Source organism: Scyliorhinus torazame, chromosome 7, assembly GCF_047496885.1.
Source record: "Scyliorhinus torazame isolate Kashiwa2021f chromosome 7, sScyTor2.1, whole genome shotgun sequence".
In the NCBI taxonomy this organism is placed as follows: Eukaryota; Metazoa; Chordata; class Chondrichthyes; order Carcharhiniformes; family Scyliorhinidae; genus Scyliorhinus; species Scyliorhinus torazame.
The window spans coordinates 132721453-132748200 of record NC_092713.1 but is presented as its reverse complement, the minus strand read 5'-3'; the positions used below and the strand labels follow the sequence as shown (position 1 = coordinate 132748200).

At 47.1% G+C, this 26748-nt stretch overlaps 1 protein-coding gene and 1 pseudogene across 4 annotated transcripts in view; both read left to right on the top strand.

The window, feature by feature from the left end:
- nos1apa (nitric oxide synthase 1 (neuronal) adaptor protein a) overlaps window positions 1-26748 on the top strand; it is a 595509-nt gene that overhangs the window by 562946 nt on the left and 5815 nt on the right. For all 4 annotated transcript variants that reach the window (XM_072511504.1, XM_072511503.1, XM_072511506.1 and 1 more), the window contains one exon: window positions 7677-8010. In XM_072511504.1, coding sequence (XP_072367605.1) covers window positions 7677-8010 — 334 coding nt within the window. The remainder of the gene's footprint in view (window positions 1-7676; window positions 8011-26748) is intronic.
- Window positions 24970-25176, top strand: LOC140427559 (U2 spliceosomal RNA; annotated as a pseudogene).

Below are 26748 nucleotides of genomic sequence, written 5' to 3'. Positions count from 1 at the left end.
TGTTTGTGTGAGAGATAGGTGAATGTGTGTGTGTGTGTGTGAGATAGGTGAATGTGTGTGTGTGTGTGAGAGAGATAGGTGAATGTGTGTGTGTGAGAGAGAGATAGGTGAGTGTGTGTGTGTGAGAGAGAGATAGGTGAGTGTGTCTGTGTGTATGTGAGAGAGAGAGGTGAGTGTGTCTATGTGTGAGATAGGTGAGTGTGTCTATGTGAGTGATAGGTGAGTGTGTGTGTGAGAGATAGGTGAGTGTGTGTGAGAGATAGGTGAGTGTGTGTGAGAGATAGGTGAATGTGTGTGTGTGAGAGAGAGATAGGTGAGTGTGTGTGTGTGTGAGAGAGAGATAGGTGAGTGTGTCTGTGTGTATGTGAGAGAGAGAGGTGAGTGTGTCTATGTGTGAGATAGGTGAATGTGTCTATGTGAGTGATAGGTGAGTGTGTGTGTGAGAGATAGGTGAGTGTGTGTGAGAGATAGGTGAGTGTGTGTGTGTGAGAGATAGGTGAGTGTGTTTGTGTGAGAGATAGGTGAGTGTGTGTGTGAGAATAGGTGAGTGTGTGTGTGAGAGATAGGTGAGTGTGTGTGTGTGAGAGATAGGTGTGTGTGAGAGATAGGTGTGAGTGAGAGATAGGTGTGTGTGAGAGATAGGTGTGTGTGAGTGATAGGTGTGTGTGTGTGGGTGAGTGTTAGGTGAGTGTGTGTGAGTGATAGGTGAGTGTGTGTGTGAGATAGGTGAGTGTGTGTGTGAGAGATAGGTGAGTGTGTCTATGTGAGTGATAGGTGAGCGTGTGTGTGAGATAGGTGAGTGTGTGTGTGAGAGAGATAGGTGAGTGTGTGTGTGAGAGAGATAGGTGAGTGTGTGTGAGAGAGATAGGTGAGTGTGTGTGTGAGAGAGATAGGTGTGTGTGTGAGAGATAAGTGAGTGTGTGTGTGAGAGATAGGTGTGTGTGTGTGTGTGTGAGTGATAGCTGCGTGTGTGTGGGTGAGTGATAGGTGAGTGTGTGTGGGTGAGTGTGTGTGAGTGATAGGTGAGTGTGTGTGTGAGAGAGATAGGTGTGTGTGTGAGAGATAAGTGAGTGTGTGTGTGAGAGATAGGTGTGTGTGTGTGTGAGTGATAGCTGCGTGTGTGTGGGTGAGTGATAGGTGAGTGTGTGTGGGTGAGTGTGTGTGAGTGATAGGTGAGTGTGTGTATGTGAGTGATAGGTGAGTGTGTGTATGTGTGTGGTAGGTGAGTGTGTGTATGTGTGTGGTAGGTGAGTATGTGTGTGGTAGGTGAGTTTGTATGTGTGTGTGTAGGTGAGTATGTGTGTGATAGGTGAGTGAGTGTATGTGTGATAGGTGAGTGTGTGTGTATGTGTGAGATAGTTGAGTTTGCGTGAGAGAGATAGGTGAGTGTGTTTAAGAGAGATAGGTGAGTGTGTGTGAGAGAGAGATATGTGAGTGTGTGTGTGTGAGAGAAAGGTGAGTGTGTGTGAGTGGGGGGGGGGGGGGGGAAGTGTGTGTGTCCCATATGGGAATACAGCTTTCCAGCAGCACTCCTCCTATTAAAAATGACAAAAATGTCAGACTTAAGTCAGACTTTATTAAGAGAACTTTTAAATTATAATAAACATATTGATATAAGAAATAGAAAAGACCTCTATAAATTAGGCTTTTGTATGTTTTTGCCTATTGCGCGAAATCATTTTGTTGTGGTTAACTCTTCGACACAATAAGAATATTTCTTAGGGATTCTGTCCATACTCTTGGAAAGTCAAAAGCATTCGATGGTTCAAAAGTTCAGGAAACCCTGAATTTGGTCTGTAACATTCAGGAATTGTAGAACACACATTGAACTGTGACTTTGATGTATTTCTGCTGACACATAATCAGTCATTCTAAATATTCCCTCTACATCCTCTGTGTCTCTGGTTTAAGCTTATGGTGAACACAGATATGGTCCAACGAGATGCATATTGAACTAATGAGGTAGCCTGGTGAAAAAATAACACACAAATGATAATGACAATCATAATATAGACAAATAGAATGGTAGGGATGACGAATAGGGGAATTGGAGGCTCGTGAATAATTGAGGTGACGAGGAATATAAGAATGCTTAGTGACACAGTGATTAAATAAATACAGAAAATAAACTTAAATTTATTGCTGAACAAGAACAATAAAAACAGCAACTTATATTTATGTAGCGCCTTTACTGTAATAAAACAGCTCAAGGTACTTAGTGGGAGCATTCTCAAACAAAATTTGACATTGAGCCACATGAAGAGCAATTTGGGCAGATAATCAAAAGCTTAGTCAAAGAGATAGGTTTTAAGGATCATTTTTAAAGAATAAAAAGTGGTGGAGAGGTTTAGGAAGGGAATGTCATAGTTTAAGACCTTGGGAGCTGAAGGCACAGCTGCCAGTGATGAAGCAACTAATGTTAAATGTGTGCAAGAGGGGGCAGCATAGTGGTGAAGTGGTTAGCACTGCTACCTCACGGCACCAAGGTCCCAGGTTCGATCCCGGCTCTGGGTCACTGTCCGTGTGGAGTTTGCACATTCCATCTGTGTCTGCGTGGTTCCGCTCCCACAACCCAAAAGATGTGCAGGGTAGGTGGATTGGCCACGCTAAATTATCCCTTAATTGGAAAAAATGAATTTGGTACTCTAAATTTTTTAAAAAGGTGTGCAAGAGGCCAGAATTGAAAGAGCACAAATATCTTGGAGAGCTGTGGAAATGGAATACATACAGAGACCAGGAGGTGTGATGCCACCAAGGGATTTGAAAACAAGGATGAAAATTGTAAAACCGAGGTGCTGCTCAACCGGGAGCCAGCGTAGATCGGCAAGTGCCTTGGTGATGAGTGAACAGAACGTGGGCAGCAGAGTTTTGGATTACCTCAAGTTTATACAAGGGAAAGTATAGGAGACCAGACAGGAGTTGTCTAGTTTAGAGATAATGAAGGCATTAAATGAGGTTCTCCGCATCAGATATAATGGGTGGGATCTACCGACCAACCTGTGCTACATAAATATAAGTTGCTGTTTTTCAGCAGTGGAGGTGGCCTGTCAGCGGGATTTTCTGGTCCCGCCTTTGTCAATGGGATTTCCTGTTGACTACACCCTCGTTGCCAGGGAACCTGTGTGCCATCGGTGGGACCAGAATATCCACACCGGCATGAACAGCCGGTAAATTCCGCCCACTGAGAGAGAATGAGGCAAAATCACAGGTAATAATAATAATAGGTGGTAGAAATAGGCAGAAATCAGATTGGAGGGACGGTAAATTAAATTGGAAATAAATGTCCAGATTGTCAAATTCCTGATTAATCTTTGGGTCTAAGTCCATTCCTTGCTGTGAGAGTTATATGTCCGGTAGATTCTTGGGCAAATCATGAGGGATTCAAACGTCCAGTAAAGCATGGATTCGGGCATGCTAACAGCATGTTTTTAGAGGAAGAAGGGGGATTTGTAGATGGAACGGTAGTTTGCAAGGATGGTGGGGTCAAGGGTGAGTTTTTGAGGCGAGGAGTGATGATGTCAGATTAGAAGGCGAGACAGTGGTGTAATGGTGTTGTCACTAGACTAGTGACCCCGAGTTATGCTCTGGGGAGCCAAGTTCCAATCCCACCAAAGCGGATGGTGAAATTTTAATTCAATAAAAATGAGGCATTAAAAATCTATGGATTGATAGTCATAAACTAATGTCCTTTAGGGAAGGAAATCAGCTATCCTTACACTGGCCTGGCCTTCATGTGACTCCAGATTCACAGCAATATGATTGACTCTTAAATGTCCTATGAAATGGCTTAACAAGCCACTCAGTTCAAGGGCAATTAAGGATAGGCAATAAATGCTGGCCCAGCCAACATTGCTCACACCCTATGAATGAATTAAAAGGGAGAGAAGGACAGTAACTGAAGAGAGGGAGTTTTGCCACCCATTCTTCTCAGGAGATGTGGACTGCGCCTGGGGGTTTCTGTCATATTTGGAATGAACATTGTCTGCGCTGGCAGTAGAGGCAAATTATGAGCGGTAGTCCCTTCCTCAGATGACACAGATGAATAGTGATGGCCCTTTAATCTATCCTAGACCTTTCCTTTGCTTCCCTCTACCTCCAACACCCCTTTCAACAGTATAAGATCCATCACATTTCTACCTCATTTCAGTTCCAAAGAAAAGTCATGTTCAATCTAAAATGTTGACTCTGTTTCTCTCTCCCTGATGCTGTTAGACCTGCTGAGGTTTACCAGCACATGAATGCATTTAAGGGAAGTTAGATACGTGCACAGGGGAGAAGGACTTCAAGGTATATGCTGATGGGATTAAATAAAATAGGTGGGAGAAGGCTCAAGTGAAAGTTACATCAGCATAGAACGGTTGGTTCTGATGGTCTATTCCAGTGTTGGGAATTCTGTATGAAAAATGTAGTAAGAATGAGAGCTTTCAACTTGCATATAGATTAGGGCATTGGTGAAAGGGGTGAGGGCAGAGATAAGCTCAGCTGGCTAACGAGTTGTTCAGATAAACACCAACAGCGTGCGTTCAATTCCCATTCCAGCTGAGGTCGACTTGGGGGCTCCTAAGAGAGAAAGTCGAAGGCAAACCAACTACTGACAAATCTTGTAAAGAAAACGGCTCAGGGTGAAACATCTGCAGACAATGAGCCACGGCAGAGCACACATGACATGACATGGCTTAATGAGGAAGGACTAATTAATTTCCAAAACAACATCTCTTCAACCCAACAAATCACTGATAGTTCTGAGTAGCAAACTATAATTGACAAGCTGGCACAAAGAGAACTCATAAAAATAATGATCATAATGTGATTGGATTCACTGGAAGGTTTGGGGTGTGAGAGGTGATCCTCACACTAATGTTTTGAAACAGTGAGGAAGGAACTTGCTTGAATCTGGTGGGAAAAACTATCATTTGATAAGTCTGGTTGAGGTTTGCACCTGATAGATTTTTTTTCTATCTCAAAAGATTTATAAGAAACGCCTTCGATTAAATTGAGACCTAACCGTGTGTGTTAAATAGAACGAGGGTGATGGCATCCAATTATTGCCCTTTTACTGTTGAAGTCTTGCTGCTGGGAATTATAAGAGATTACTGTTATATCTCTTGTCACTTCGAGAGACCAAGAATATCAGGAAACCAGGCAGTACTTGTAACAGGCTCAACTGGTTTAATCATGAATAGATATTGCTGAAGAGTGCAATGCAGTACCAGGAATCCGGAAGCCGCTCGCAAGGAGTAATCAAACAAAGTAATCAAGCATGTCCCTTTAGTTCAAGTCTGAGATGACGAACTTGTTGAGAGAAAAAAAATTGTGTCCTTGAGAGAAAGTGAATACTTTCTGTAAACAAATGGGCTGGGACCTTCCTCTCCAGGCTCAGTGTCACTGGAGATGTGGCGAGACAGTTTTTTGCATTAGTATAAATGATCTTTCGCACGCCCCAGGCAAATTTTATCGGGTCAGATTAATTTGTTTAAGTTGGTCAGGTTCCTGATGATGTCCCTCCTTGCTTGGGAGTTTCCAGTTTGGGGTGTTGGCATGGAAAATGGCTGCCGCTGCTGCTGGAGCCAGCAACCTGCCACAATGTCACAGGGTCATCATTTTGCAGAGGGAGGGCATTCTGCCCATCGAGTCTCTGCTGGCCCACTGTTGAGCAATTCAATCAGCAGTCCCACTCTGCCTGTAGCCTGCAGGTTTACGTGATTTCCTTTTGAAATCAATGTAGAATCGCAAGCAGTCTTAAAGACTAAAAAACAAACATTCTGACCCTGAAGGAATGGCAACACTTATCTGAAATAAAAAGACACTGCAATTGATTTTGTTTTTAGTACTAACGTTGCTGTGAAGCAGCATATTCGGATAATAGGGAAGGAAGGGAATGACCAGTTTGCCCTGCTTCACCTGGGGGGTGGGGCTTCTCTCATTAAACAATTACAAGGCAGCTAGGGAAAGATTGATAAAAAGCTTTGAGGCCTGTTTGACTCTGTGATGGCCATCTGAATAAGACTGATGAATGGACATAGCAAAAATAGATGGAAAATGTAATTAAGCTAGTTTTGAATTTACCTGGAAGAATTGTTAATAATTGTGTCAAATATATATAATGTATATTAATCAAGTTGATCATTATTCTAAAACGTCATATATATATATATATATATATATATATATGAATATTTTGCATGTTTCATTTTTGCAATTGTTAGTCTGTTTCAGATACATATTGCAAATTTTGAAAGTGGGGACAGGTCTAGAAATTGTGAATGTTTAAATATTGGACCTCAACTCTGATGAACACTTATTATATATGCTAATTTTTTAATTGTGCCACTTTTAAGGTATCTTTTTCTGTGAAATAAAAAGTGAGATATCAGTATATTGTAATTGGGTTTGTGGAATATGGGTTATTATTACTGAATGTGTACGAATCTTTGACTGCTGATTAATAATTCTTTTCCTGCTATATCTTGTTCTACCTTTACTTTCCCTTTTGCTTTAATGCTGTCTGAGCTCTTGTTTTATAAGGTAAGATACTTCTGCCGTTCGCTCCCATCACGTAAATTATCTGAGAATTTATTTTTCATCCTCCCTCTTCCCTCCTGACTCTCTTTCCATTGACAGATAGTGACCTGGATTTGCTCCTAGGTTCCGCTAGACATTTTAGTGACATTTTGCTCAAAGTTGATCGAACCAAGTTGATCACAGGATTTTCAGTACAATTTGGGTCCAGTGCAAATCTAGTGCCTTTTACATTCATTCCAAAGAAACAACCAACCAGAAGACAGCGCTGCCACAAAGCTAGACTGGTAATCCAGATCCTAAGATTGAATTTTTAAAAAATTCAGAGCATCCAATTATTTTTTCCAATTAAGGGGCAATTTAGCGTGGCCAATCCACCTATCCTGCACATCTTTGGGTTGTGGGGCCGAAACCCATGCAAACACGGGGAGAATGTGCAAACACTACACGGACAGTGACCCAGAGCTGGGATTGAACCTGGGACCTCGGCACCGTGAGGCAGCAGGGCTAACCCACTGTGCCACCGTGCTGCCCTATAAAGTGCAAATTCCACACTGACAGAGGACCCAGGGCCGTGATCGAACCCGGGTCATCGGCACCGTGGGGCAGCACAGCGTACCACTGCACTACCGTGCTGCCCCAGCCCAAGATTGAATTAATCAGCAAGGCGAGATTTAACTACTTGCGTATGTTTGCCACCCTTCCTCAGTTATTTAAAATTGGGTTCCTCATGAGTGGTAAATGAGACACTAGCTGTGAATAAAGATTCTCCTCATTTTGTGTCCAATTTCAGCTATATTCATCAAACGGTGACAAGTCACCAGTCTTAAATATATCGAAGATTGAAAATCTTTTTAAAATGTTTTATTCCAGTGCACGGTTGAGGGTTGATTTTGCAATTGAGAATGTGCCACTGAGTTCAAATGGAAACTCGAAGTGAAAAAAGCACTCCTCAAAACTAGCAGAAGATTTGGAGCACTTGACACCCAGATTGCTGGCTGTGCCCAAGGCGGAAACTGCAGGCTAATGGCTGTCTGGTTACAACAAATTATTTTCTACCAATTGTTAAAAGTAGTTATGATTGTAATTATGATCTGTGTTGGCTGATCGGGTGAAAGAAGTTACTTATGGGTCTTTTTCTCCATTCTTTTGAACAGTTGACCAAAGCATGTTTGAGAATTCTAATACTGCCCCCACGCCAAAACTTCACCACGGCAGGGCTGCCTCCATTAAAGGAGCCCTGGCTGGTTCCTCAACGACCATTGCTGGTGAATCAGGTGGAAGATCGGGCAGTGGAGGTATCAACAGCCAACATCTCAAGAGCGCCATCAACCTGGGGAAGGCCATGGGGGCAAAGGTCAATGACCTCCTTCGCAGAAAGGAGCAGAGCACCACAATGGAGGTCGGTGTGACCGAGGTCAACAAGAACGCAGAGGGAGCGGTTTCAATGGCGAGCAGGGATGAGAAAGGAGCTACGGACAATAATGGAATGTAAGTTGGGCTGCTCAATATGAACGATTTTCCCTGCCACGATGAGGAGAGTTTTCAGTTGGCTTCTGACTAACATTACATGATTATTCTGATGTATTGGGCCATTCTGCCAGTGTTCCTGCTACACACAAAGGTCCTTCCATCAGAATTCATTCCATCCCCATCTTCATAAGCTTCCGTTTTCTTCTCCCTCATCTGTGTATCTCGTTCTTCCTTAAATACATTCTCTGGGTATGTTGTTAGCTCACCAGTAGCTGCACTGGTGAAAACAATGTCTGACCCATGGGTTTTAAATGTTTCAGCAAAAAGGTAAAAGTTATTTGATGTTGAAATGAAGATCTTGGAATGTTCTTTTACTTTTCCATATTCTGCGGCATCAGTATAAGTTTGCACGATTCTTGTGGAAAAACACATTGGGTACTGGCATTTTAGCTTTGCTGGCAGGGCTCTCCGAGCACAGGGGGCAGTGACCCATTAAGGATCATGAGGAGTTGGTGACATCCCTCTAGTATTCAGTAGGACGGGGGTTGGGAGAGAGGATGAGGCAATGTCCCAGTGCAGAATGTCTGTCATCGCCTCATTGTCTTCCTATCAACCCGATGACCTGGGATTTTATTATTCTTTTCATAGTCCTCACACAGGTTGTAGGAGTGTCAAACCAGTAGCCATCAAAATAAGTTTAAAAGCAGGCAACGAAGGCAGCACTGTGGCGCAGTGGTTAGCACTGCTGCCTCATGATGCCAAGGACCCGGGTTCGATCCCGGCCCCAGGGCTCTGTCCATCTGGAGTTTGCACATTCTCCTCGTGTCTGCGTGGGTTTCACCCCCACAACCCAAAAAGATGTGCACAAAAGTTTTGTTTATGTTTTGATTTTCTCATACCTGGCAGCATCCTATTGAATCTGTGTTCGAACTTCTGATGAGCTTTGATTTCGTTCCTATAGTGGCGAGTCCAAAACTGCGTACAGTACTCTAAACTGAGGCTTGTGGTTTTATGTCCGTTCATCGTTACCTTTTGGTTTTTAAATGGTGTATCCCTTAGAGTTAAAACTTATGCTTTTCAAAAGAATATTCTTATAGTCTTATCATCTGAGGTGCTTTATAGAATTCCTACAGTGTAGAAGGAGGCCAGCTGGCCCATCAAGTCTACACATGACCTCCGAAAGAGTACACCACCCAGGCCAACACCCCCCGCCTCATCCCCGCAATCCTGTGACCCCACTTAATCTTTTGGACACTGTTATAACCTGCCTACTTACGATTGGCTGGGGACTAATGACTATCCCACAATCCTATGGGAGTATGAACTTCCCCAATGAGGGGGGCGGAGAAACTCCTAGTATAAATAAGCTGGCCAGTTCAGGAACCAGCAGGAAGGAGAAGGTAGCAAGGGAAGTTACTGCTACTGTTATGTATATATTGTTATAGTAAATAAACGTTATTATTATAAAACTCGTGCTGGATTCTTCGTGGCCCTTACAAAACTGGCGACGAAGGTAAAGGTGAATAGCTGTCTACACTGCTGAAGCCACCTCCCTGGATTTTTGTTGGATACAGGTTGGAAGTTGTTTTCTATTATACCATGCCTCTGTACGGACGTTTGGATGTTTTTGATGCTGCGCTGGAAAGCTGGAACCAGTACACACAATGGATGCATTACTATTTCCGGGCAAACAATATCACTGAAAACGAGCACCAGGTGGTCATATTGCTCACCGCCTGCGGGCCGCATACGTTTGGGGTGATTAGGAGCCTTACGTACCCAGCTGCGCCGGACACCAAAACGTTTGATGAACTTGTGAATATAGTGGGGCAACACTTTAACCCAACCCCGTCCACGATAGTCCAGCGTTACCGGTTTAATACCGCTGAGAGGACCCCTGGAGAATCCCTTGTCGATTTTTTTATCCAGGCTACGCGGGATTGCGGAATACTGTGACTATGGTGAGACCTTGTCAGAAATGTTATGCGACCGTTTGGTTTGCGGTATTAACAATGCAGCAACCCAGAGAAAGTTGTTAGCGGAGCCAACATTGACTTTTCAACAGGCAATACAAATAGTCTTGTCCCGAGAGAGCGCAGAGCGAGGAGTACAGGAGCTACAGGGAATGGAAGTGCATGCCTTGGGGCGCAACCCTTTCCGCCCAAAAACGTCCCCCCGCACTCCTGCGGTACCTTGGGCGAGGCAACGACCGGACCGACGCCAGTGGCCATCGGACATTCCTCCCCGAAGGGAGCCTTCTCCAGAGCCAATGGATGAGGAGCCATGTCCGTGTCAGACTTGTAGGCGCCGACCCCGTCGCGGACGGCGGTCCTGGGGACTCCAGAGGCGCCGTCGTTCCGACCGAAACTGGGACCAGCCCAGGGGCCGTAACTGGGACCAGCCCAGAGGCCGTACCTTCCATGTGGATGAACCTGCGGCGACCACCCCTGAGGACATGGAGACGGAGGACGACTGCCTGCAGCTGCATTGTGTGGCAGCTCCCCGTGTGGCCCCCATTAAGGTGACAGTACGGGTCAATGGCCACCCGCTGGAGATGGAGTTGGATACTGGCGCAGCGGTCTCCGTGATCGCCCAGAGGACATTCGACCGCATCAAGCAGGGTATACAGACCCTTACATTAACTGACTCACAGGCCAGGTTGGCCACCTACACGGGGGAACCACTGGACATTGCAGGAACTACAATGACCCCTGTTGTCTATGGACGCCAGGAGGGGCGTTTCCCACTTATCGTAGTGCGTGGCCATGGGCCCAGCCTCTTGGGTCGGGACTGGTTGCGCCATTTGCGGTTGCAATGGCAGCACATCCTCCAAACAGTTTCTGGAGGGTTGACTGAGGTGCTAGGACGATACCCAGAGGTATTCCAGCCTGGTTTGGGGAAAATAAAAGGGGACGTAGCCCGTATCCAAGTTGAACCAGGAGCCACACGCTCCGGGCGCGCCCAGTGCCTTACGCTTTGCTCGAGAAGGTAGAAGGGGAGCTCACTCGTTTGGAGAGTTTGGGTATTATCAGGCCCGTCCGTTTTGCTGACTGGGCAGCACCAATTGTACCAGTAATGAAGCCAGATGCCACAGTTCGCTTGTGTGGCGACTATAAACTTACAGTGAATACAGTTTACCGACTCGACCGATACCCAATGCCTCGCATAGAGGATCTCTACGCGAAACTTGCAGGTGGACTCTCATTCACAAAATTAGATATGAGTCACGCCTACCTGCAGTTGGAGCTGGACCCTGCCTCCCGACCATATGTAACAATTAACACACACCGGGGCCTGTATGAATATACACGGTTGCCCTTTGGAGTATCCTCTGCCTGCGCAATTTTTCAACGTGTTATGGAGGGCATTTTGAGAGGTTTACCACATGTGGCTGTCTACCTAGATGACGTGTTGATTACAGGGACGTCGGAGCAAGAGCATTTGGAAAATCTGGAGACTGTCCTTAGACGCCTTTCGGAGGCTGGAGTCCGTTTACGTCACACAAAGTGCGTCTTTCAGGCAAAAGAAGTAGTCTACCTAGGTTATCGGGTGGGCCGCGAGGGTCTGCACCCCGTCGCAGAGAAGGTGCGTGCAATTCAACATGCCCCCACCCCGACTGACACTTCGCATCTTCGTTCTTTTCTCGGCCTCGTAAACTATTACGGGAAGTTCCTCCCCAATCTGGCAACTACGCTGGTCCCCTTGCACCTGCTGCTAAAGAAAAATCACACCTGGGTTTGGGGTCAGCCGCAAGAAACCGCTTTCCAGCGGGTAAAGCAACAATTGTCGTTGTCTGGGTTACTAACCCACTATGATCCGGGAAAGCCTTTGCTCGTCACATGTGATGCATCCCCATATGGTATTGGGGCTGTCCTGTCCCACAAGATGGAGAACGGGGCCGAGCGACCGATAGCTTTCGCCTCCCGCACATTGACTGCAGCGGAGAAAAAGTACGCGCAGATCGAGAAGGAGGGCCTGGCAGTGGTTTTCGCGGTGAAACGCTTCCACCAGTATGTGTACGACCGGCCCCATGTCGACCCCCACGACCGGTGAGGTGGTTGCAACCCTAAATTTTATGGACACCTTGCCTGTCACGGCATCACAGATCCGTGAGTGGACCCAGACGGAGCCAGTCTTGTCAAAGGTTCGGCACATAGTCCTGTATGGTGGGCAGCATAGACAGCTCCCAGGCGAGTTGCGGGCATTTTCCTCCAAGCTGTCAGAGTTCAGCGTGGAAGACGGCATCCTCTTGTGGGGGACGCGTGTGATTGTCCCGGAAAAAGGCCAGGAGCTGATATTATCAGACTTGCACAATGGGCATCCGGGCGTGACCAAGATGAAAATGTTGGCCCGGAGTTATGTCTGGTGGCCAGGCCTCGACACCGACATTGAGAAGGTGGCCCAAAACAGCTCCATTTGCCAGGACCATCAGAAGCTTCCGCCGGCCGCGCCCCTACATCACTGGGAATGGCCAGGGCGGCCTTGGGCACGCTTACATGCAGATTTCGCAGGCCCTTTTCAGGGATCCATGTTCCTTCTACTAATTGACGCCCAGTCCAAATGGCTGGAGGTGCATAAGATGCAGGGGACAACGTCCTGCGCAACAATTGAAAAGATGCATTTATCATTTAGTATGCATGGCCTCCCCGAGGTGCTGGTCACGGATAATGGCACTCCATTCACGAGTGAGGAGTTTGCTAGGTTTACAAAGATGAACGGCATCCGCCATATCCGCACTGCCCCTTACCACCCGGCTTCAAATGGGTTGGCAGAGCGTGCAGTGCAAACATTCAAAAGACGCCTAAAGAAGCAGTCTTCCGGATCAATGGACACGAGACTGGCTCGCTTTTTGTTTACGTACAGGACCACCCCCCCATGCAGTGACTGGGGTAGCTCCCGCAGAACTCCTAATGGGCCGAAGACTTCGCACCCGCCTTAGTATGGTCTTCCCGGACATTGGCGCAAAAGTACGCCGCACATAAGAACGGCAGGGACAGGGATTGTCTCGGCATCGTCCGATTCGGCAGTTTGTGCCCGGTGACCCAGTATTCGTGCGGAATTTTGCTGGTGGTGCCCAATGGGTTCCTGGTGTAATCTTTCGCCAAACGGGCCCTATATCTTACCAAGTGCAAGCCCAGGGTCGTCTCCAACGAAAACATGTAGACCACGTCCAGTCCAGAAGATCATCCCCTCAAAAGATTCCCCGCCCCCGGAGCTCATTTCAACAGCCGCAAAGACCAGAGACAACGGAAGGTAGTCCTCAAAATCTTCCACTGGTGCCTCACTCGAAGCCTGCGCAGGTCGTTACGGGACCGAATGGAGATAGAGACGCTGACATGACGGAGGCAGCAGACTCTGACTCCGAGATGGAGACACAGGATGCATCAGAGGGGGAATCCTCGGGTCCACAAGCCGTGGATGTACAACCGCGCCGTTCATCACGGAAGCGCCGGTCTCCGTCTCGTTACACGCCGCCTGATCCAGCGCCGCGTACAAATGGCGTCCGGCCTGCGGCCAAACGAGTTCGACGCCTTCCTTCGCCATGGTCTTCGGTGCATTCCTTGGACTTTGGGGGGGAGGGATGTTATAACCTGCCTACTTACGAATGGCTGGGGACTAATGACTATCCCACAATCCGATGGGAGTATGAACTTCCCCAATGAGGGGGGCGGAGAAACTCCTAGTATAAATAAGCTGGCCAGTTCAGGAACCAGCAGGAAGGAGAAGGTAGCAAGGGAAGTTACTGCTACTGTTATGTATATATTGTTATAGTAAATAAACGTTATTATTTTGTATCCTTAAAACTCGTGCTGGATTCTTCGTGGCCCTTACAAAAGGCACTAAGGGGCAATTTGACATGACCAATCCACATCTTTGGAGTGTGGGAGGAAACCGGAGCACCCGGAGGCAACCCACGCAGACATGGGAAGAAGGTGCAAACTCCACACAGTCACCCTTGGTTGGAATTGAACCCGGGCCCCTGGCTCTGTGATACAGCAGTGCAAACCACTGCCACCCTCACCTCCTGTGAAACTATAAACCCAAATCCTTCTTAAAAATGAAAAAATGAAAATCGCTTATTGTCACAATTAGGCTTCAAATGATGTTACTGTGAAAAGCCCCTAGTCGCTACATTCCGGCGCCTGTTCGGGGAGGCTGGTACGGGAATTGAACCGTGCTGCTGGCCTGCTTTGGTCTGCTTTCAAAGCCAGCGATTTAGACCCGTGCTAAACCAGCCCAAAGCTTCTTCCGCAGCTCCAAACTGATGGGATTAGATAATGAAGAGTGAGAGGAGGCTCGTGTGGAATACAAACCCTGGCATTGATCAATTGGGCCTAACAGATGTTTCTACTGCTGCAGATTCTATGAAATCTGTGTAATTTAGAACCCTTTGAACACTCAGGCCTTCAAAGGATTGTGTGCGTGAAATGGTTGAGGCGCAACCTATCTGCATGATGTAGGATCACTTATATGCAGAACATGTTGCAAGTTGAGCCTGTGAATGTGGTGTTTCTACTCACAACAGTTGACAAAAACTCCCGTGCTGACATCTATAGATCCCGTAACGTTAGGACATTGCTTAAAACCTCATCCCAAGCAGGAGGAAACATGCTAAGGGCAGGGCAAGGCATCCATGGTTGACGAGGGACGTCAAGGACAGCATAAAAGCAAAGGAAAAAGCATACAAAGTGGCAAGAATTAGTGGGAAGCCAGAGGATTGGGAATCCTTTAAAAGCGAGCAGAGGACAACTAAAAAAGCAATGAGAGAGAAGATGAAATATGAGTGCAAGCTAGCTAGTAATATAAAAGAAGATAGGAAGTGTTTCTTTCAATACATAAAAGGTAAGAGAGAGGTAAAATAGACATTGGACCACTGGAAAATGTGGCTGGAGAAGTAATAATAGGCAACAAAGAAATGGCAGATGAACTGAATAGTTACTTTGCATCAGTCTTCACGGTGGAAGACACCAGTGGGATGCCAGAGCTCCAGGAGAATCAAGGGGGAAGAGGTGAGTGCAGTGGCCATCACTAAGGAGAAGGTTCTGTGGAAACTGAAAGGTTTGAAGGTGGATAAGTCACCTGGACTGGATGGACTACACCCCAGGGTCCTAAACGAGATAGCTGATGAGATTGTGGAGGCATTGGTGATCTTTCAGGAATCACTGGAGGCAGGAAGGGTCCCAGAGGACTGGAAAGTAGCTAATGTAACACCCCTGTTTAAGAAGGGAGGGAGGCTGAAGACAGGAAATTATATGTCGGTGAGCCTGATTTTGGTCATTGGTAAGATTTTAGAGTCCGTTATTAAAGATGAGATCGCGAAGCATTGGAAGTGCATGGTAAAATAGGACTGAGTCAGTACGGCTTTGTCAAAGGGAGGTCATGACTGACAAATCTGTAAGTGTTTTTTTGAGGAGGTAACAAGGAAGTTAGACAAAGGAGAACCAGTGGACGTGATTTATTTAGATTTCCAGAAGGCCTTTGACAAGGTGCCGCATAGGAGATTGTTAAATAAATTAAGAGCATATGGTGCTCAGGGTAAGATCCTGGCATGGATAGAGGATTGGCTGACTGGCAGAAGGCAGAGAGTGGAGATAAAGGGGTCTTTTTCAGGATGGCAGCCAGTGACTAGTGGTGTGCCACAGGGGTCTGTGCTGGGACCACAACTTTTCACAATATACATTAATGATCTGGAAGAAGGAACTGAAGGCACTGGTGCTAAGTTTGCAGATGATTCAAAGATCTGTAGAGGGACAGGTAGTATTGAGGAAGCAAGGGGGCTGTAGAAGGATTTGGACAAGCTAGGAGAGTGGGCAATGAAGTGGCAAATGAAATACAATGTGGAAAAGTGTGAGGTTATGCACTTTGGAAGGAGGAATTTCGAGATAGACTATTTTCTAAATGGGGAAATGCTTAGGAAATCAGAATCACAAAGAGACTTGGGAATCCTTGTTCACGATTCACTTAAGGTTACCGTCTTAAGGTCTCCTTCTGCACTGTAACTTCTATAATACCTATGATAACGTGCAGGTTCAGTCGGCAGTTAAGAAGACAAATGCATTGTTAGCATTCGTGTCAAGAGGGCTAGAATACAAGACCAGGTATGTGCTCCTGAGACTGTATAAGGCTCTGGTCAGATCCCATTTGGAGTATTGTGAGCAGTTTTGGGCTCTGTATCTAATGAAGGATGTGCTGGCCTGGGAAGGGTCCAGAGGAGGTTCACAAGAATGATCCCTGGAATGAACAGCTTGTCGTATGAGGAACGGTTGAGGACTCTGCGTCTGTACTTGTTGGAGTTTAGAAGGATGAGGGGGGGATCTTATTGAAACTTACAGGATAGTGCGAGGCCTGGATAGAGTCGACATGGAGAGGATGTTTCCACTTGACGGAAAAACTAGAACCAGAGGACACCATCTCAGACTAGAGGGACAATCCTTTAAAGTAGAGATGAGGAGGAATTTCTTCAGCCAGAGTGTGGTGAATCTGTTGAACTCTTTGCCGCAGAAGGCTGTGAAGGCCAAATCACTGAGTGTCTTTAAGACCGAAATAGATAGGTTCTTGATTAATAAGGGGATCAGGGGTTACGGGGAGAAGGCAGGAGAATGGGGATGAAAAAATATCAGCAATGATTGAATGGCGGAGCAGGCTCGATGGGCCGAGTGGCCTATTTCTGCTCTTAACCTTATGGTCTTATGGACAATGCAGTAGTGCAGAGGAGTGTCATTCTGAATGGATATATACATACAGCACAGGAGGCCCCGCCCCACCAGACTTACACCGCAAAACATGCCCACCAATTTTTTATGACAAAGTGTCAATAGATCTGGACAGAAAACCTGGCTGTGTTTCTGGGAAGAAACACACTGGCTTTCAGTCAGAACCTGACACTTCGCCATTTTTCAGAAAATTCCATGTGTTAAGCTCAGCAGCTTGTGATAGCAGCATTCTGCTCTCCAGTTGAGTGTTCGGGACTCTTCCTCCATCTTCCCTGGTTTATCTTCCATCTGAAGAAGGTAGCTGCCTGACGAGCGCTGCTACCTCAGCATGGCCTCCAGCATGAGGTAAACTATAATGTTACCTTGAGTTAAGTGATGGGCATGGGGGAGGTGACCATCCTGGCATCTTGGATACCTGTCCTGGATTCATTGGTTATCAAGGTTCGAACAAGTGATTGACATTGGATAAACTACCTAAGAAAGTTGCTGCACTTTTACCCCCCCCCCCCCCCCCCCCCTTCCCTAGGGAAGAGTGTAAATACCTTACACCTTCTCAGCAAAACAATCTGAGTATTCCTTTAATCACTAACAATCAAATCACCCAGGCTTACGGTCAGGCAGACTGCGGAACAGGCCACGTGACTCTCTTAATTTATCTTAAATTTAAAGCTACAGTCCCAAAATATAATCTTATTAACCTCATAATTTTAACAAGCACTTTTGAAGTGTAGTCACTGTTGCAATGTAAGAAATGGGCCAATCAAGTTGTACATAACAAAGTCCCACAAATGGCAATGTGACCACTAACGGATAAGTCTTTTCTAGGTATTGGTGAAGGATAACTATTGATCAGAGACCAGGGAGAACTCCCCTGCTCTGTTCTGAATACTGCCATGGGATCTTTTATGCCCTCTGAGGCGGGTAAACAGGGTCTTGGATTAACTTCTCATCCGAAGGACAACACTTCTGACAATGCAGCACTTCCTCAATACTGCACTGGGGTTATCAGCCTGAATTGATAAACACACTACAGCAGGGGAAGTAATTACTGATGATCACATACCATAAGGGGTGACAAGAGTCCAGTAACTTTGTCCGCCTCTAGGCACCTTACTAAGGCAGTCACCACTCTCCCTCCACTATTGTTCCCATTGTGCAGCAAACGGAAGATTGACAAGTGCTCAGAACATGGACGTATTTGTTAATGCACATTTCTCGAGCAACAAGTTGCATAAATGCAATGAGAATTTGCAGCATGCTTCCTCCTAATAGATTAGCAGTAGCGAAATTAAAATGATTACATTAACACTTTTTTATCAGATCCACATTGAAGTACCTTTTAAAGTGACTGCCACTAGGCATTGTGGCTTCACTCATCCAACTGCCATGTCGGCGTTGCTGTTTCACAGACTGGCTCCATGAGCACACTGAGATTAACGTCTGCTTTATACCCAGCTGCATTAAAGACACATTTACAGACTAGGTCAATGTCTGGTCATAAATCAGTCTGATTGAATGTACTCCTCACTCTGTAAAGTGTTCCCTGTCCACCATGTCTCTGGTTCAGGTAGAGTGGCAGATGTGACAGCTTGCTGCATCTGCCAAAAGGTCTTCAATGTCGCTCGGCTAATGGGATCAGGTGGTATTAAACTGGTTTACCAACTGCCTGAGCACACTTTCTATACTCTCCCTGAGACACCTGCTTCTACAAATAACGATAGGTTCACAAACTGACATTTGGCCCACTTTGGCTTCAGTGCAACTGAGCAAACTAGGATGTTAATGTTTCTTATATTACTGACACCTCCTGCTTAAAACCCAAAAGGTCAGAAGGATCGTGAGGCCCCGCTTTCACGGTCTGTATTCGTACTGAAAATCAAGATCAAGCGAGCTTTTGCCCTTCTGCTCCATGGGAGGTTTCTGTCCTCCCTGAGCTCGCCTTAGGACATCTTATATTACAACAGTGTCTGCACTTTAAAATAACTGGCTGTGAGGGATGATGTTGAAGTCGTGAAAGGTGCGATATAAATGCAAGTGCTTCTTTACTGCAATCTACTGCAATGCATTGTACTAAATCACATTTTATGCAGGTACACAGTAGAAAGTGCATTTAAAGTTCACATCAAGATGACCAATTATTTTGGGTTTTGTTTAGAATTTGGAACTTGTTTGTCTCGTCTGATATGAAGGCCTGCCTTTTCAACTTGCCCTTCATCTGATTAAGATGTGGTGATCCTCAGGTCAAAGCACCACCAGTCAGCTCTCCCCCTCAAAGGGGAAAGCAGCCTATGGTCATCTGGGACTATGGCAACTTTACCTTATTGAGTCATTACATAGTCATTACAGCACAGAAGGACACTAATCAGCCAATGAAGTCCATATGCCAGTATATTCTCCTTTGGTCCGACCAGTTGTCAATCAGGGACACAGGATGCAAAATTCACCTTGTTTATTATTTTTCACTGAATGGTCTTCGCAGTGGAATGAATCTCGATCAGCCGCATTGAGAGTTCACCTTTCGGTGCTGAACAATTCAAAAATTGCAACGCCATTTTGTTCAGATAAAGGCAACATTGCTTCAAACCATCCGTGTAGCACCTTTCACATCAAAAACAGGACAAAACGTGTCGCAGATCATAAATCTAGAGTGCAGGGATCAGTGTTTTGTTGGTCTTTTCACCAACAGCAACTTGCAATTGGAAATCACTGTCAACAGATCAAAACATCCAAAGATGTAACACAAGAGTATATTCAGACAGAATCTGACACTGAGCTACAAAAAGAGACATGAATTAGGAGAGGTGACCAATTGCTTGGCCAAACAGGTAGATTTTAAGGAGCATTTTTATGACGTCAAAAGTGTCAGAAATATTTAGGGGCCAAAATTTAAGGTGAACATTTTAGGGCAGCACGGTGGCACAGTGGTTAGCACTGCTGCCTCACGGCACCGAGGTCCCAGGTTCAATCCCAGCTCTGGGTCACTGTCTGTGTGGAGTTTGCACATTCTCCCCGTGTCTGTGTGGGTGGGTACTCTTTTTAAAAAAAAATAATTAAAAAATTTTAAGAACATTTTAAGCAGCACACTAAAAGTATCACATAAACAAATTAAATCCCAAACTGCAGCTTGCCAAGAGACAGAAAAATGGTTTGGAGAGTGTAAATACAATCAAAGAGTTGCAGTGACATCCTTTTTCTAAAAATAAATTTCGAGTACCCAATTCATTTTTTTCCAAATAAGGGGCAATTTAGCGTGGCCAATCCACCTAGCCTGCACATCTTTGGGCTGTGGGGCCAAAACCAATGCAAACACGGGGGGAATGTGCAAACTCCACATGGACAGTGACCCAGAGCTGGGATCGAACCTGGGACCTCGGCGCCTTGAGGCAGCAATGCTAACCACCGGGCCACCGTGCTGCCCTTTAAGTGACATCCTAAAGCTACGGGTTTGATCCAATGGCCACACTGCGCCCGAAAAGCAGCTCGGCGCGGCGCAGCGTGGCCGATAAAAGCTGGGAGACCCTGCTTCTGGGATCTACCTGGCTCGCAATGCTTTGCAAGATCCAGTGCAATCTCGTGAGACATTGCGATGTAAATCTCACCCATTGTGGGCGGTATCACATTTTGGCAAATCTGCATATTAGAACTCGTCTCACTCTAATATGCAGATTCTCAAGGTACCTGAGGCTTTGGGATTCATCAACTTTGCCTCGGAGGCTTCAGGCGAGCCATGTTCAGTACTGGTCCCCACAAACGGGGACCAGACGAAACGGCACTTGTGGGAGTCTTCCAGGAGTTCGGAGGCCCCCAGCTGCATGTCCTATATGCAGGGTGGTGCCTTGACACTGCTGTTGCTACTTGGGCAACCTGGCAGTGCCACCTGGGTACCAGCCTGGCATTGTCAAGGTGCCCAGGTGGCAGGGCACTGCTGGGTTGGCAGTGCCAAGCTGGCATTTTGTGTGGAACATGATTGGGTGAGTGGTGTCCTGTGTGGGTTTGTGGAGGTGGGGGGGACTCTTCCTTAGTGTGTTCGGGCTGTGTAGGGGATTGGTGATCACTTTGGGGGCCTCAGAGATTGGGATTCCATTACTAAATGGGGCTACGTGCGACCTCGTCCATGTATTCCCTGTCGTGTTGGGTGTTCCGATATACAAACGAACCAACACGGTTATAGATGGTACAACTCTGTTTTATTATTCTGTACAATAATAACTATTAACTTCTGGCTGTGATTCGTACTTCACCAGCTAACCTGTGGACCCAGCCCGAGCACTATCTTAGAGAGGCACTCAGCACATGGTGTATGTCTGAGTGACACGCTGTGAGCTCTGTGCTCTGAGCTATCTCCTGGTAGAATGAGCGGGAACTGTGGTGTTCCCTGTTTAAAGTGCCTGTGCTCTCACTGGTGATTGGCTGCGATGCTGTGTGTGTGTTGGTTGGTCCAACTACCTGTCCATCAGTGTGTGTGTGATTGCACCATGATATGTTAATATGGATATCATGACATTCCCCCCTTTTCACAAGAATATGTGCCTACATGGTAATAAAAATTGGTGTGTACTGTTTACAACATGTACATGAGGCTAAACTATATACATAGGAAGGTGTCAGGTGCAACAGAGCAACGAGGTTGTACCACAAACAAAACAAGTGCAAACAGCAAACATCGAAAGAGAACTTCTGGAACGGCAAGAAAGAAACACGTTAACAGTATTGCAAAACAATTCAGTGAGTCCAATGTGCAAACAGGCTCATAAGTCCAGTCTATTAGGTGAGCGACGAATTCGGGTTGACCATTTGGGTGGCACACCATTCATCGCCCGGATTAATGCTGTGCACTGGCATCGGCTGGTGGGTCCGACTTGGGGACATCCGGTTCTTGTTTATTACCGCAACGCGGAAGGGTTCCCGGTCGTCGGTATCACCGGTCAGCACGCCATCAGGGTATGACTTGGTGTATGGGGGCTGAATGGCCCACACGTCCCTGCGAGGCTGGTGGAATTGCGGAGAGTTGGCAGGTTGAGCTGCTCGACAGCAGGTAGCGTAGTGGCCCATCCTGTCACAGTGGAGGCATTGTCGCGCTTTGACCGGACATTGCCGCTTTAAGTGTGCGGATCCACAGTTGCCGCACATCATGACGTCATGGTGTTCGTTGCGCCACCGCGAGTGCGCGGTGCGGTCTTGCGTAGAGCGCGCCTGCGCGTCCCATCTCTTTGCGTCGACGTCCCCTCTTTTGGTGCGTACAAGCGCAGGAGGCCTCGGAAAGCACGCGAAATGGCCGCCCTCGTCCGGGCCGCGGGCCGGGAGGAACTCGATCGACTGGAGCCGCTCGGGCTCGTAGGACCCCTGCCGTGCCAATTCGGCCGCCTGGAATTGGGAATACCGTCTGGTCGTGTTTTCGTGGAGGACGCAGGTCTCGATGGCGGTGGCTAGGGTGAGGCATTTTATTTTGAGGAGCTGCTGGCATAGGGTGTCTGAGGTGACCCCAAAAACTATCTGATCCCGAAGCATCGAGTCGGAGGTGGCCTCATAGCCGCAGGACTGCGCGAGGATACAGAGGTGTGTCAAGTAAGATTGAAAAAGCTTATCCTTACCCTGCAGGTGCTGCTGGAAGAGGTACCTCTCGAAGCTCTCATTAACTTCCACATTGAAGTGTTCCTCAAATTTTAGCAGGACCAACTTGTACTTCGTCTTGTTCTCCCCTTCCGCGAATGCCAGGGAGTTGTAGATGTGGATGGCGTGTTGCCTCGCCGTGGAGAGGAGGAGGGCGATCTTCCTGGTGTCCGATGCATTCTCCCTGTCTGTGGCTTCTAGGAAGAGTTGGAAGCGCTGTTTAAACAGCTTCCAGTTGACGCCAAGATTTCCAGCGATCCGGAGCGGCTGCGGTGGGCTGATGGTTTCCATGGCGCAGGATGGCGGGTTTCTGAAGAGGTGCAGGTAGGTCTCACAGTCGCTGGGGAGTTTCCAATCCTGGTATCATGTCGTGTTGGGTGTTCCGATATACAAACGAACCAACACGGTTGTAGATGGTACAACTCTGTTTTATTATTCTGTACAATAATAACTATTAACTTCTGGCTGAGGTTCGGGCTTCACCAGCTAACCTGTGGACCCAGCCCTAACCCTATCTTAGTGAGGCACTCAGCACATGGTGTATGTCTGAGTGGCACGCTGTGAGCTCTGTGCTCTGAGCTATCTCCTGGTAGAATGAGCGGGAACAGTGGTATTCCCTGTTTAAAGTGCCTGTGCTCTCACTGGTGATTGGCTGCGATGTTGTGTGTGTGTTGGTTGGTCCAACTACCTGTCCATCAGTGTGTGTGTGATTGCACCATGATATGTTAATGTGGATATCATGGCATTCCCCACTGAGGCCCCTTATACAATGCGAGTCGCGTTATTTGGCCATGTGTTTCTCAGTACTGAGTGCTGGGAAATACACGGCTAAACATGCTCTCTATGGCACTTAGTTCCCATTTAGTTGCAGCGAGCCCTAAACTCGATGACACGTATGAAAACAGAAAATGCTGCAAAAACTCAGCAGGTCTGGCAGTATCAGTGGAGAGAGATACAGAGCTAACGTTTTGAGAGCATATGATTTTGTCTAGGCCCATGACGCATGTAGTCTAACACACTTCTCTTTAGAGTTACTCATTCTAAAGGATGACTTCATTCTGCATTAAAGTTTTGTCATTCAAGTTGCATTTTTTTTTAACTTGGAAAACCCAATTTTTTTCTTTCCAATTAAGGGACAATTTAGCATGGCCAATCCACCTACCCTGCACATCTTTTGTGGGGGCGAAACCCACGCAGACACGGGAAGAATGTGCAAACTCCACACGGACAGTATCAAGTTGCATTTTTGCGCTTCATGTAAAAACGTGCAAAGGGGATTTGCTCGGAACAGAGAAGCAACCGTTTTTCTGAAAAAGTGAACAGCACCAAAGATGGGAAATGAAAATGTGGCAGTAGTGGTGTTGTGATGTGCCAGCAGGGTCTTTCCTTTCTCTCCATTGGTTGTGGACTAGCTGCAGAGGGTCACAGCAGGACACCGAAGGAGGGATAGGGAGAAAGCTGGAGGACAGGAAACTGCAGCTACCATGACACAACGTTGAAACATGATTAAATATTGAGCCAGGAGATTTGAGGAATGGTAATCACAGGTTGCCACCCTGCTCCTTTACACTTGCCCCATTTGAGGGCTGCACATTTCTAGTCCGGCCTTCTAACTCGGGCGGGGGCATAAAGTGCAGTTCAACGGATTCCCAAGGTTTCAATTAGAGGGTGGGGAGGGATAGGATTTGTCAGTGAGTGGGGGTGTGGGGGTCAGTCAAGGACTGCGGTGGGGGTTGGGATGGCAATAGGGAGTTGTGGGGATAGGAGGGGCCAGGGAGATGTGGGATAGGATGAATCAGGAGGCTGGGGTGGCCAGTTGGGGGGTGAGGGTCAGATGGGTTGGGGGGTCAGGTGGGATGGATTGGGGGGGGGGGGCTGGATGGTCAGTCAGGGGTGGGGCTAGGTTGGGGAGTGTGGTATGGATCGGGAGGTTAGTTATGGGGTTGGGGACATAGGTTGTGGGTTAGGAATGCGTTGGGGAGGGGTTGTGTGGGAAGGATAGGGTCGTATGATCAGTTGAGAGGTGGGGCACTATTTCAGTTTGTAGGGGAATGTCACATAAGAAGTGCACACTTCCATTTACGCTTACTGTCAGTTCTTGACTTTAGGAATTTATAAAGGATAGACTTACACAGACATGGGCTTTTATGCTCAACCCCAATGATTTTATTAACAGAATAAAACATTTCTAATTCCTAATACAAGAGCTTCAAACTAATGGAATGACGCCGCACTGTATACAAATCAATGACTTAATAAAAGCCGACACGACAAACCACAAGTAAGACCCCACTTGTTGCCCAAGACTTCAACTTAAACCCCCCTCAGGATTTAGTTGCTATCCTTAAACTATTCTTAAACCTCAGCCCCAAACTCCCTTGGATCTGGCTGATACTTGCAGCTCCCCACACAGTTTGTTCTTCTGGTTGGAGCTGTGGGCCTTGCATCTGGTTGACCTTTCCTGACCGTCCTTTGTGATGGCAGTTCAAGACTCAACTGTCTTGCCCTTCTTATGACAAAACATTATCAAAAATATCAAAGCATATTTCTTGAAGACATCCTGTTTTAATGGTCAGTGCTTAGCACCTTTTAATCTCTTTGTTCCTGGTTCCTGCCTTAGTTCAGACAAACCATTCATCATGATGTGGCTTCCACTGCTTCTCGGCCTTTTGGCTAAGATCAGGCTTGAGATCAGGTGTAATGCCTGTTCTTGTCAGCTTGGATCTGGTATGTCTCTCTTGTGGGACCATGAATTGGATTCAATTTGAATTGGTTTTTGGAGCAAAAAAGGAGATGGATTAGGGGTTTGCCACTGTCCACTCTGTGCCTTGGCTTTGTAACTCTGAGAAAGGAATACATTTTTTTTTTAATGATGTTGCTTCCAGAACCAAAGCAATGGGCTCCATTCAGGTGTACTACGTCTGGCTCCCAAGTTGGTATATATGTGATAAAGTCCATTTCTCCTTAGCCGTTGATTCTTGGTTGTATAGTGGCTGTGGTCTGGGCCATCAGCTCTGATGGTCTCCCAGTTTCTTTAATTGGATTGTCTGAAGGCCAATATTTTGTCTTTGCGGTGTCTTGGTTTCGGTATCGACATGTTTTGAAAATTAATTCCTTACAGTACAGTTGAGATTTGGCCTGTTTGTTTGTTTGCAGTGTTTTATGTCCATAAAGCTTTTGAAATTTCATATTTAACAAAAGTACAGTTGGAGAAGATTCCAATTCTACAGATGGGGGAGTGGGGGGGTTAGTCAGAAGGATAGGGGGAAGTCAGGTGGGCAGTCAGGGAGCCAGTACTATCGTTGCCCAGGAGTAAAACATTGATTTGATCCTTCTAACCTTTCCTGGGTAAATATTCCTTAGAAGTCTCCGATTTAAATTGGATTTTTGGATAGTTTCTGGTGCAAGGTAATTGTCCATCGGAAGTTTAAACTTCCTGGGCAATTCCCGTGCACTCCTTGCATGGGAACTTCCAGAGGGGGTGGAGGGGGCACAGCACATTTTCTGAGGTACCTTCCTGCGCGACACCCCCTCCACACCCCCTTGAAACAGAAGTTAGTTATCACCAGGTATTGATCTAGTAGTATGTGAAATGCAAAATACTGATCACTGGGATTTCTAAGTGTAACAAACATTCTTGGGGATAGTGGCCAGGGAAGGACCGGGTGAAGCTTTTGAAGTCAAAACACACTTTTGAGGCAGGTGTAGAATTTCTAGTGCTCCACAGTGACACCAAATGGCAAAAATAAGAAATGCAGGTGCACCCAGAACCATGGGTGGGATTCTCTGATCCTGGGGCTAACTGTTGACGCCATCGTAAACGCCAGGGCGTTTTACGACAGCGTCAACAGGCCCCCAGGAGCAGCGATCCTGCGCCACACAGGGGACCAGCACGGCACTGGAGAGCCTCACGCTGCTCCAGCTGCCGACCGGGCGTCAGAATTTGCGCCGTGGGTTCACGCATGCGTGCTACGGCCGTCAGGAGTTCGCGCATGCGCACCACGGCACAGCATGGAGGAGAGCTACAGGGGTCCGGTGCGGAGGAACATAGGCCCCCACCAGGATAAGCCCGCCCGCCGATCGGTAGGACCCGATCGCGGGCCAGGCCACCGTGGAGGCTCCCCCCTGGGGTTGGATCCCCCCTCCATCCCACCAGGCTGCCCCTGCAACATGAATGCCGAGGTCCCGGCGGGTAGGAACAAACGGGAACGGCGCCGGCGAGACTTGGCCTTACACAGTGGGCACTTGGCCCATCGCGCGGGGAGAAGTGCCGGGAGGCCGCTTTCAACGGCCCCCGACTGGCGCCGCGCCGACCACACCAGCGCCAATGGCGCCGATTCTCCAGTCACCGGTGAATTGGCGGACCAGCGTCAGAGCGACGTCGGGTGAATCCCCCCCCCCCCCCCCCCCCGAGAGGGGGACGCAATCAGAG